This window comes from Labrus bergylta, chromosome 20, assembly GCF_963930695.1.
Source record: "Labrus bergylta chromosome 20, fLabBer1.1, whole genome shotgun sequence".
Classification (NCBI taxonomy): domain Eukaryota; kingdom Metazoa; phylum Chordata; class Actinopteri; order Labriformes; family Labridae; genus Labrus; species Labrus bergylta.
The window spans coordinates 22,462,955-22,475,470 of NC_089214.1; the positions used below are offsets into that span (position 1 = coordinate 22,462,955).

At 41.6% G+C, this 12,516-nt stretch overlaps 1 protein-coding gene across 3 annotated transcripts; it reads right to left on the minus strand.

Moving 5' to 3' along the window:
- Nucleotides 1-394: 394 nt before the first annotated feature.
- cpne3 (copine III) lies at nucleotides 395-12,443 on the minus strand. 3 transcript variants are annotated; one of them, XM_020645378.3, is made up of 17 exons: nucleotides 12,282-12,419; nucleotides 10,502-10,650; nucleotides 9,507-9,686; nucleotides 8,629-8,703; nucleotides 8,477-8,548; nucleotides 8,287-8,367; nucleotides 7,786-7,875; nucleotides 6,258-6,356; nucleotides 6,014-6,100; nucleotides 5,472-5,531; nucleotides 5,206-5,339; nucleotides 4,366-4,420; nucleotides 4,204-4,255; nucleotides 3,984-4,117; nucleotides 3,568-3,804; nucleotides 3,131-3,243; nucleotides 2,185-2,324 (listed from the first exon to the last, which is right to left on the minus strand). In XM_020645378.3, the coding sequence occupies exons 2-16, from the start codon at nucleotides 10,631-10,633 to the stop codon at nucleotides 3,133-3,135; spliced, it is 1,599 nt and encodes a 532-aa protein (XP_020501034.1). In that variant the 5' UTR covers nucleotides 10,634-10,650; nucleotides 12,282-12,419; the 3' UTR covers nucleotides 2,185-2,324; nucleotides 3,131-3,132. The 3 variants fall into 3 exon arrangements, with proteins under 3 accessions (XP_020501033.1, XP_020501032.1, XP_020501034.1); XM_020645377.3 differs by lacking the exon at nucleotides 3,131-3,243 and having other exon boundaries at nucleotides 395-2,324; nucleotides 12,328-12,443; XM_020645376.3 differs by lacking the exon at nucleotides 3,131-3,243 and having other exon boundaries at nucleotides 395-2,324.
- Nucleotides 12,444-12,516: the final 73 nt, after the last annotated feature.

Consider the following 12,516-nt stretch of genomic DNA (forward strand, 5'->3'; position numbering starts at 1 on the left):
AAGGACTGCTCGCTCACAGCAGGAGACTATCCCTCCACACATCGAAAAAATCGGCAGGTTGACATGGGGACTAATTTATTCACTTCGGCTTACAATACAAAGAAATGTACGTTAACATTGATTTCTGAAGCACTTTGTAAACACTGAAGCTTCAGTGTCCACCACATGGCAACCTGTGTGAGCATCAACTCTAAAGAGGAGGGGGGGGAGACCGCTCTCGACAATGTTTTGAATTTAGACTGCAGTACCCATTTTAAACACTAGGTGTCACAGTTACATATTGCTCCTTTAATGTTAACCTTTTCTAACAATTGGTTACAAAAATGTTTCCCTCAGTTTAGCTACATCAAACACATGTAGGATTGTTTTAGTTAAAGAAGTGTCGAGTTCAGTGTGTAATTGATAGAGAGCTTTATTAGCAGGCTTGAAGAGCAGGCTCATGACCTTTTTGTTACATCATTACCTGTCATGATAGATCATAAAGCTGCTGCACAACAGAACATGTTTTACAGCAACATGAAAACATTTAAATCACAACTTAAAATACACATTTTCCTGCAGAACAATGCATATATCTTGTATATTATACAATATACAATGCATGTATATTATACTGTAAATCGTTAATACTGATGGTTATCTATACAAGATATAAAAAAGGATACAAATCTAAACTTTATGGCCACATGATTGAGTAAAAAAAAATCCACCTGGGTCCTGTGAGTTCCAGGTGAGAGAGAAACAACTCTTTGCTGATCTACATGTAAAAGGCAAAAATAACTGGCACTAAGGTCGACCACAGAGATCTCAAACAATATTATGACCGACTGACTGACTGACGGCAACAAAACAACCTAACCTACTATGACAACACTTTCTCGCTGTAATCACAACATTTTAGGATCATACTGTAAGATCAGGGTGTAAACTAGAGCCCAACTGATAATATCGGCTGATATTAGCATATCACATGACTATCGGTATCGGCTAATTTTGTCTCCGATATGCCGATTTAACCAAACTACAAATGAAACGAAGTTATTTGTTCTTCTAGAAAGAGTCATTTTCCTTCTAATCACAGTGATGACGTGAGAAAATAACCTGTCAGTGGCTCTATTTAAAATCTGGAGTACCCCCAGTCTGAGACCAAGGAAAAATGCTTGCCATTCTGAGTCGAGACCTTCAAAAAAGAGGTACTCTGGACCGGTAGACAACACCGCTGTTGTTACTCTGGTCAATTGTAAAATAAATCTTGTCTTCCTTATAAATCTTCTTGAAAATGTCTATCTATGAAGATCGAAGTAGATCTAAAAAAGATATCGGCCGATAGATCGGTATTGGGATTTTTTTTCTCTACCAAGAAGGTATTAGTACCGCCCCCAATTCCTGTATCAGTCGGGCCCTGGTTTAAACACTCGGATTTTGGCAACTCATGAAGTCAAATAAATAGATCTTGGTTTTTGCAGTTCATGATGTAATGTTAGTAGAGTGCATAAGAAGCATGTGCAAAATTAAACATTAATTCAAACATTTACCAAATGTGCCAAAACAGCAGCTACTACACACGCTACTCTGTTACATGCACTTTATAATGTTTCTAACAGAGCTGCAGCTGATTGTCTTGAGATGTAAACATCATTTTGAAGGATTTCCACTTAGTCATTGGAACATTTGGTTAATCTTGGTGAGTATAAAACGTTTACAGAACTGCTGGAACTCGATGCTAAAGCCCTGAAAGTGACAGGAAAACTAAAACTTAAAAACCACAGAAGGCTTATTTCCAATGAGAATTTGCTCAGTGAGACTACAGAAACAAGAAAAGGTTAAATCCTAATAAAGTGAATCCTGCAGAGCATATATGTTCTTTGGTTAACTATTTAAAGAGTGCGTTTACAAGCCAGACGACTTTCTCTATTAAAAATAAAGGAATGATTGTTTTTAAAGAATTAAGCCTCAAATGACCAAACGTGAATAAAACATATCTAATAACTATTCTGCCACTTCACAGAAAACACAGGTTGGTCTTTAGACTGGAGTGTTCATGTTTGATGCATTGTTGTCCTTTAAAAGGTTTCAGTGGCAAAGCTGCTTGCAGATATTTCATAGAGGTCGAGTTCAGAAAGCGTTTGAAGGACTGCGAGATGAGATGAAGCTGCATGTGTCCTTAATACCTGCAGGAGATGATGAATGGATCAGATGGTCCCTGCAGGGTCCACAGCAGGATTGTTGGGCTGTGGTGGTTTCAGCTTCATGGTGGTAAAAAAGTCCACAAGCTGAGTGGGAACTTCTGCCAACACACTCTTTGCCAGAGCTTCTCGGGGAGCCTGAAAGGGGGAAAAAAAGGTTAAAAAGCAGAGAACAGTAAGGAGAACACAGATATATTTCATAATGCAATATGTGAATATTATCAGCACCGATTTATTGAATGAAAGGAGCATGAACGGGAAGCAGAGAGTCCTGCAGAGGAAGACGTGAAAGAGGGGAAATGTTCCTGATATTTCAAAGATCTTCATTTGTTTTTTTTATGATGCTACGTTTGTGGGGAAACCTCGAGAAGAGTTGCACACACGTGCTGCACATGATGCAGTCAGCAGCAGCGACAGAAACTAAAACTGCAACAACAAAAAGGTTTCTTAATTTTCTCTTAGTTTCAAACCAAGTAACTTTGGGAAAAAGCTCAAAACTCTACTTGACCAAGGAAACCTTGAAACTAATTGACCTGAAGTCTGGCATCATGGCCGTCGCCAAGTTGGTATCCTGGTTCTGGATCTGCTGTTAATTCATCAGCTGTTATAAAAGATAGTTAACCATTGAAGACTGTCGTTTGTGGAGATGTTTAGACTAAAGACTAAAGATTCCCCTCAAACAATACACCTAAAAATGAAGACTGTATCACCCCTCGTTTTGTTTTTAAGAGAAGTCTTCTCTGCCTCACTCTGCTCTGATGATGAATCTTAAACAAAGCAGAGGTAGATGAGTTGGAAAGAAGACATAAAAAAGGTTCAAAAAGGCAATGAGTGAAGCAGTCTTGACATCATGAGATGGTTCATGCAGTGATGAGGCGGTTAGTCACACAGGACAAGAGAAGGCGAGGATTGGAGTGGGCTTATGACTGAAAATTTTGGGGTACCCCTATGAAGGAGTGGGATCGTGAGGAGGTTTCAGTTTGAATAAACTGAAGAAGGAGGCCACTTGTTGAGGTAACTCGGCCAAAACACTTTGGGCAAGAGCCTGGCTGGGTGCCTGAAAAGACATAAATACACACAGGCACACAGGTGAGCTAAGTGCACTTGCATTTACAGGGCTGGGGGTCGCTGGATCTGGATACTTTTTAAATGCTGCTGGACGGGGAGTTTATTCTGTGTCTGGATGTGTAACTGTGAAGCAAGTTTAACTAAAAATGACGCAGTGAAATGCTCAGAAAAAAAGCTTGATTCATGCAATTTTTTTGTAGCAATGAGTCAGATTGTTGACAAAAATCAGCTGAAATCACAGCAAACACCCGTCACATCTTTTATCTCAAACAATAACGGGTAAAAAAGACGTCTTCTATCGACACCGACTTACATTTTGAAACTGTCTGAATGGAACAAACTGCACGATGTCTCTCATGGCCGACTCGCCGGACAGAGAGCGCAGACGTCCGTCGTCTCCATCCAGGAACTCCATGGCGCTGAAATCTGCATCCCCAACCCCGATGATGATGATAGACATGGGCAAGCGGGAGGCGTTGACGATGGCGTTGCGGGTCTCATCCATGTCTGTGATCACTCCGTCAGTGATGATCAGCAGGACGTAGTATTGCTTCAGGAAAAAACAGAAAACAAAGAAATGTTAAGTTTGGATGAAGACTCACCTGGATGTGACGCTGTCGGCTCACATGAGCAAAGGTGTTTCAGCAGCAGTCCCCCCAGCTCATCTTAACCAAACAGTTGTGAGTCTACCGTCATGTTCCTAGTGAGTCTGAACAGATAAACACTCACTGATGCGGTGGTCTGCTGCAGGGCTTGCTTAGCGAAGCAGGCGACATGGTTGATGATCGGGGAAAAGTTAGTGGGTCCGTAGAGTTTGACCTGAGGCAGACAGACCCTGTAGGCCTCCACCACACCTTCAACACCTACAAACATAAGAGATCAGATGCACATCAACTCAACACATCAGCCTGTCTCAATGTACCTGTGGTGCCATGATTGGTGAACATACCTGCACAAAATGGATTTGAAGGGTTGAAATTAAGAGGGAACTCATGAGACACCTGTTGAGTAAAACACAAACGTCTCATTTCTGTTGCATAGCCACACTATATCCATCATGCATAAAGGAGACAGATTTTCTTGCATTTAAAGTATAAGATCGAAGTCCTACCTGCCATGTGGGAGGGATCTGAGCTCCAAAGCCAAAGGCAGGAAACATCTTGTCGCTACACAGGAGGGACAAACAACAGTCATGCATAAGTGACAGAATGATTTGACCAGGAATGCCCTGTACGATTGTATAAATGTGGTAGTGGAAGGTCAGCTCACACTGTACAAGTGAATCGTTTATGGAGCACAAGCAAAGTTCACGTATGATGCGCCCACACTGTCCGAGTAAAATCAGGACGGAGCATTCACAATGTACCGTTTTTTTATAGCTGTTTTCACATCTGCACTCCTGAAAATATCTAGATCATTTCAGGAGGACAGCTCTGGATATTTTCCTGACATGGATGCTCACACATGCACCTCACAGCGGTAGACTATCCCTGTCAGACAGAAGGGGGCGCAGGGGGTCTCCTGAGGTAAGACATGACATAAAAAGAACAATGCGAAAGAAGCTGACGAAGCAACAGAGTCCTCTACACGACGCTATAAAGAGAATATGTGTCTTTCTATCAATGCTACGTGTAGTTGAAGAGAATCTCAGTGTGAACTAAAGAGTGGAGAAGAACATACTGGAGAACAGGAAACATGCAGCAGCAGGTTCATTAGAGCACAGAGATGGTAGAGGTGGTGTGCAGACAGTCTATGGTCTTACAGTGATCACAGGGAATAAACGTCACCACCCCCTCCCACTGGCTCCAGGTGAATTCTCCTGATTATATCCTGCTGTGTTCTCACATCAGCTCACTCTGACTTGTCTCATATATACAACTCAAACACTCTTTAGTGCTACGTCCACGTCCGTCTGGTTCAAACTGGTCTGTATGTCCAGAGTCTTACACACCTGTCGTAGTCCTGGACGACGTTGCCCACAGACCAGATAGCAGACAGGTACTCGTTAACACCCTGAGGACTGATGTAATGCAGAGACTGAGGAGACTTGGGATCTCCGTTTGAGCCGGTGAAGTCAATCGCCACCTGAGAAAAAAAACATTCAGAGAGGAGGCGGACATGCAGGTGAATGCTAGAAATGACAAGTGCAGATATTATCAGTCTCATTAGGGACATGAAGAAATAAAATTAATTATTATTAGAGAGGCAAACACTTACAGTGAAGTTGATTTGACAGCCTCCCATAATATAATCCAGGAAGGTGTACTCCTTCACCACCTGAGAAGAGATGGAACATCAGTTTTATACAAAAAACAAAAATGTCAGCTGGAATTACCTAAAGACAGAGTCAGCTGCTTCTTCCTTCAAAATAAAATACAGACTTCTCCTAAAGTGAAGACAGAGTCAGCAGCTTGTTCCTTCAAAATAAAAGACAGACTTCTCCTAAAGTGAAGCTGCTCCATCGTCCCTCTGGGCCTCCATACATGTGTGGTGGTGACTGTGTCTGCAGAGACTCTGTCCTCTAACTGGATTTTACTGTTCTGCTTTGTTCTGGTTGACTCGGGATGTTTCTGGGCAGAGCTGGTGTGTTTCCTCCAGCCAATGACAGCGCAGCAGGTGAGTTTAGAGTGAGTGAGATTAGTGAGACCAGGAGGAGGAGCCCAGTTTGAATTATGTGTTTACAAGCTGCAACGTAAAATGCTGCTGACTCCACCTTTAAGGATTAATCACACAAATAAACACAAAACAGCTCGCTTTACCTGGCAGTGCTTCACGCTCACAACACCAGAGTTCTTGTAGCCTTTCTTCTTCTGCTTCTTTTTACTGTTGACACATTCAAACTCTGCCTACAGACAAGAAAAAAAAGGGTCAATGCAACAAGAGAAAAACATTAAAAGTAGTGCATTGAAAATGTAACATTTTCACATGAAACAAAACCTAATTTATTCACAGTATCACAAATTAAAGTCTTTCCAATATAAATGCACACAATTAAATTCATACCGGAGATGATCGTGATGCTTCTTTGAGGCTTGTCATTGTGGTCTCAAAAATCCCGATTAGATCATGTGATCCATCGTTATCGTAGTCATAACATTCAACCTGGAAAACATGTAAACACACTCAGAGACGCTGGAGGAAAGAAAACTGTCAAATCGTTCACACAGGAAACATGACTAGACAGATAAAAGATAGGTTCACCCAAAACCTCCAAACAGAAACTAATCTTCTACCAAGAACAGTCCAGTCCTTAGCAGTAGTTTGGGCTCCTTAAACTCTTATTATCCTGCATTTTATAGGTTTGAAGGCAGATTCAATAAATCTCTGCAAATAAAAAGAAACTATCGGCATGCTTAGGTTTCACAAAAGGTCATGTGTGTGTTTTGTATTTTGAGTGAATTCACCCTTTTTTTCAAGCTAATTAAAGAAACTGGATATGTAGACAACAGATGAAACAAAAACGTGCAAAAGTAAGCTTGAAAACACAACGTTTCGTTTTACAAGTTAGCCAGACAAACGCTGGAAATAAAAATGACTATGAGGGTGTTTTCACATTAGGCGCGACTGTTTCGTATCGAGTACACTTGCATATGTACAAAGTCACGTAGTTTGTTTGAGAATCCGTTTAGAATCAGAAAGAAGAAGCAGCCATGGCAACCACTCGCAGGCTACATTTGTTTCTGTCTTGTGCGGACAATGGGCGTCCTGCTACCTTATACGAGACGTCAACAATGACCCTCTCCTTACTTCCACGTCTACCGTGCAGCTCAGATGAAGAAAGGGGCTCATACTAAACGGACACAACGGTTTTTGAAGAGACAAGAGACGTTCAGAATTTTGGATGTAGCGGTCCACTTCCTTGTTTGAGTTAGGTTGCGTTCAGATCTCCTGCAAACCGTGCTTGAGTACACATGAACCGTGCCGGAGACCACCTCTTTAAGCGGACTCAGCATGGTAGGCTTGTGTTCCAATCAAATTAACGGGACTTTGGAGTCAAGTGTGCTCAGATCCGGGATAGGGTCCCTAATGTGAAAGCACCCTGAGAGGTAATCAGGAAAATGTGTTCAGACAGGACTCAGCTGACTGAAGGAAAGTTTGACAGAAGACCCTTCATAAGTGGTGTCTTGAACTCCCCCCCTCCCCATCGACCCTACAAACACACGGTTCATCCCTTCAGTGATGGTAAGATGAAGAAAGACAAACACTGTGACACGCTGGGAAAACTCACTTTTACTGTTTGTTTGGAAACAGCTTCCTTCCTGACACGTTTGCTTCAGAAGTTTGAAAAAATGATATATTGATCATCAAACTGCGACATACACGACAACGAGTTCATATGTCTTAAAATATCTGACAGAACAAACTAGTTACACCTCCAAGGAAAGTTATCTGGACCATGCAAGTATAAACTGTAGAGTCTCCAGCATCCAAAATGACCTGTGCAGTTTCAGGTGAGTGTCAGTTTTAAACCAAAGTTCGATGCTCCAGGTGAGTCAGCACTTAAAGGTTAAAGAAAAGGTATCATAGTTACCTTTATAGGTTTGTCGAGGTCTCCGCCACACAGTGACTGCAGAGGGATTCTAAAGGGTCTCCATGTCGGATTCAAGTTGTTCTTCACCACCTGAGGAGAGAAAGAAAGTTATAACATCGCAGAATGGTGAATGGAGCTTGAGCTTGAGTTCATCAAAACATTCACCCCCCACACAGTGTGTGTCGATCGAGACATGATCTAATCAGACCTATTTGTTTTTTGAACCAGGCTGTAAACATGTTAATCTCTGCTATAAAAACAGGCTTTTTAGAATGGGTGTGTGACTTCCTGTGCTTCTGCAGCCAGCCTCTAGTGGACACTCGAGGAACTGCAGGATTTTACACTTCAGCCTTGGCTTTATTTTTCAACAGGAGAGGTTGCTGCTTGGTGAAAACCGTTCAGTTAAAGATCAAAAACTAATTGTTCATGTCCCAACAGTTTTATTAATTCTTTCTGAGAAATGAGACGAGAAAATCGGAGCTTGCATGGGTATGTATATACCTCCGTCCTGTGAGCCAGTTGCCATCCAGTTTCTGTCTGTTTGAAGAACTCGAGGTACGGGTCGGACTTCCCAAATAAATCCTGAGAATGAATAAATGCACATCAATAAAAAGCAGAATGCATAATAAATAAAATGCACCTGATTAACTCAAATGTAATGACAACTTCAAAGATTTAAAAAATAATTAACCTTTTTGTCTAGTTTCCTCGCTTCCACTTCAAAATTCACCACCCGGTTATCTTTAATTTCTTCAGCGCTGATCTGCAACGGAGGAGAAACAGATGAATGAATATCAGGACAATTTAATAAAGTTTATCTGAAGTTTTCTCAAAGACACTCACCGTGATGGTCCCCTTTCCTGCAGGAGACTTGTTCTTCAGGACGAGAGGTCGAGTCAGTTTTTTACTGGACACAACCTTAAAGAGATCGACAAAGACGTAGGGAATAAAGATCAAGCACGCTGCAGCCTGCACACCACAAGACTAATATCATCAAACAATCCTGCAGAGTGAACGTCTGCGGTCAGGTTACACTTAATGAATTGACACAGCAGCAACTTATCAGCAATGTTAACTCTCGATCTCTAACACGGCAAAACAAAGGTATAATGTTACACTGCAGCTTGTTACCTGACACCATTAGTTTATGCAACATGTTGCAACTTCAGGAGGGTAAATCTGGGCACTTTTTTAAACATGTTTATGTGTGGTCTACATTTCTGTTGATTACAAAAAGTTCTGAATTGCTCCAGTGAAATGATTCAGCCAGTGAGGAACTGAGAGGGACCACGATGGTTACTTCCTTCAGTTCTTTCAGATCGAGGTTGGTTCATGTTGTTACTACATATGAACCCCACCAGAGTCCAGAAAAAAGCAGACAGAGACCCACATTTTCAAGCGATCTCTGTACAGTTGTTTGGTCCGCACCATGGTTTGATTGACAGCTTTCACACCAGCGCAAAATTAAGCGCACTAACTTGGCAAACGGACTCAGGGTTCGTTTAAACCGAACCAAACGGGTAAGGTGTGAAAACGCTGTCAGAGTAACTATCAAAACCTGTCAGCTGCAAAGACAAGCACCTTCAAGTGGTACTGGATCAGGGGCATTTGTACCACAGGATTTTATGTAGCAACCATTACAAGAGAGAACAGCCGGTTAGCAACACTGATTTAGAAACACTTCCTCATTTCCTTCCACAAGACAAGAGTTAAAGCCTCACCTGGCCCAAGGTGCACTCCAGTTGCCCCAGGAAGTCGTCATCACTCAGGTCGACGGTTTTGTTGTCGATGTCATAAATTCCAAACTTTAGTTTCTGCACTATTTCAAAGTAGTAGTCGATGACAAACTTCTTCGCAAACTTTGGGCTGAGGCAATTCTGGACCTTCTCAGTGCGATCCACCTAGCAGGAAAGGATGGAGAAATAACGTCACGATAAAGAAAAAAGTAGAGAGAGAATTTCAGAAACCGGAAAAGGACAGGCTGTGACTTCAGCTTTACATCACACTCACATTTAACACTGTTGAGTTTTTTTTCCTGCTTGAGCAACATAATCACCACACCTTTGTGATATAACCTGCAGACAACGTTTCTTCTTCTAGTTAACATGCTACACAAACATAGGCTGAAATACACACACATGCACAAACAGGATCCTATGGACATACACTAATGGAGAGGTTTCAGAGTGAGGGGGCTGCGCTCAAGGGCACCTCGGCAGTGCTCAGGAAGTGGACTGGCACCTCTCCAGCTACCAAGCCAATTTCTGGACTTGGTCTGTGCTGGGACTTGAACCAGCGACCCTCCGATTCCCAACCCAAGTCCCTACAGACTGAGCTACTGCTGCCCCCAAATTTCTGACTCACGGTGGGTAAAAAACAACGTCCGTCACGGAAAACATGTCAACTCTTTATTGCCAATCAATCATCTTAAAAGAACACCTACAAAAAGACGAGTGTCTACTGAATAAAGTAAAAATGACACTACACAAGACAGGACCCAAAACACACATTCACACACACTGTGTGGCTTCCTCTCATTCCACAGTGACTCCCTCTCCTTGCAGCCCGTGTCTGTGATTAGCGCCTACGCCGAGGTGCGCAGGTGACTTAGCAGAGGAAGCAATGTTTACCTGACACAATACAACACACATCAAATTAGCAATGACAACCACTTTACAAATATCGACTGTAAATCCGTCATCTTTGGGCTACTGACCTCATACCACTGAGACTCAGAGCTGCTCATCAACAGGACACACAGGGGGTCAGACTTGGAGCCGATGTCTTTGTCCAGCAGGTTATCACAGCTGACGGTCAGCTCCACCTTGGTTACACACTGAGCAGCCATGTCTGACTGGTAAAGAGCTGCAGAAACAAAAGACATTATGAGGGTTAGTGTGGACTTGTTCACACCCAGGGGAAAATAAAAACTGTAAGATCCCTGCCCTTTTCCGATCTAATATTGATTCTGTCCTGCCTTAAGTAGCCTACTGATAGTCGTATTAATTATTTACGCTGGGGCAAGTTTGGACTCCCCCACATAATCATTTTGGACAACAAGGTTAAAGAGGTTTATTTTAAACTTAATCATCAATGTAGGACTCAGAGGATGGGAAAAGAGGATGAGGAGGAAAAATCTGAAAAAGAGACAGAGGTAACTGCACGGATCAATTATTTATCTGTTGTAGTTTGTTACTGATGGATAATAGTAACGTCTGTTTCCCAACTCCTAATCAGTAGCTTGAGTTAACATCAGCTATTTCCACTGTGCATTCATTAGGTAAAGATTATTCATGTTAATATAATACACAGTTTAAGTAAAACACTTCATCTTTCTTGAAGTAGGCTATGCTATGGACACAAAACCTACTTATATTTTAAAAGACATCTCTGCATTTAGTTAGCTTTCACTCTAGTCGATTAAAATATTTATTTCCACCTCCTGTTGTCATTAGAGTATTTATGTCTAAGAGCATGAATGCATTTTTTGCTAGAAGTCCATTCTGAATAGATATTTGTGCATGTTGTAGGTCTGGTTGTAAGGAAAACGTTTGGGCTCACCTGAAAAACAATGCTAAGGTTTCTGTACTGCCCTGAAGAGAAAATAATATATTTTGTTTTCACACTATATTATAAATTGCAGATTGTTTAACAAATGCTCGTCTCTCTCCAGATGCCATTTTAAAACATTTCAAACCATCCCCTGCTGTATCCGGGCCGCCTGTGACCACTTCTGTTCCCTACACTGTTTGATATAGTTTGTTCTGTTAAACTAGTTATTTGTATTTATTTATAATAAATATTAGTGTTATTACCATTTTATTCACGTTTGTTTAGAAGTATTATGTTAAATATAAAGCTGTATGCCAGTTTTCTTTAAGTGTAGGAATATTGTGATTAATGGTCAAAGTGTCTGCAATAGAAGGGGTAACCACAGTAGTTAGAGGTGTAAAATGTCCTCTGTAAGACGTTTTTAACCTTTCGTTACTTTCGATATCTAACTGAACCTTGACGTTAGCTACATAACCTGACATTGCGCTTATAAAGAGTAAATAAATAGTTAATAAAAACTGAAATAAGCCCGTTGTGATTTTGTTCAGCTCAAACGTAGCCTGGGGAATAATTAACTTCAGTATGTCTCATGGAAAATGTCACACATTAACCTGAGAGCGGGCTAGGTGTTATGGTTTAACCAGTGACTCTGTTAACTGGTGACGTTCAGCCTGAACGCGTCAGTGGTGGTCGCAATTTAAGCAGCTTTGACCCTCACGCGCCCCGTTACCACGACAACCACCGAACGAAAATCACCAGTTGACAGGGTCTCCCTTTAAACCGAAACACCTGCGATGATGATACAAACTGTACAGTACAACACATTAGCTAACATTAGCAGCTAGCTAGTGCTAATAAATGCTAAGTTTCTATTTTGGAAACTTGCTGGTTAAACATTTAAACTTCGCACATACAGAAGTGAACATATTAGCAAACAAATTTACCGTTGACAGTTGAAGATGTGTTCCCAAACTTAGAGGAAGAAAGTACCTTGTTAGGTGAAGCTATAGCGCCTCAATTTATTACTCGGCAAACCGGTAACGCCCTTTCATCTCTACAACTATCGCGAGAAGTCGTAACGTTCCGCCCTGGTGCTCCCCCACCTTAACTTCTCACGTAGCATTTTATCTTTAAACAGTTCCAGGGATCAAATTTTCCTCTGTGCATTTCTCTACCAAA

What these genes read in the sequence shown, in the direction of transcription:
- cpne3 (XM_020645377.3), bottom strand. Translation starts at nt 10,633, where the DNA reads ATGGCTGCTCAGTGTGTAACCAAGGTGGAGCTGACCGTCAGCTGTGAT. An exon ending in CAGGAAAGGGGACCATCACG is followed by an intron (nt 8,549 to 8,628) that starts GTGAGTGTCTTT and finishes CCTCCGTTGCAG; the next exon opens with ATCAGCGCTGAAGAAATTAA. An exon ending in GCTGTCAAATCAACTTCACT is followed by an intron (nt 5,340 to 5,471) that starts GTAAGTGTTTGC and finishes TTTTTTTCTCAG; the next exon opens with GTGGCGATTGACTTCACCGG.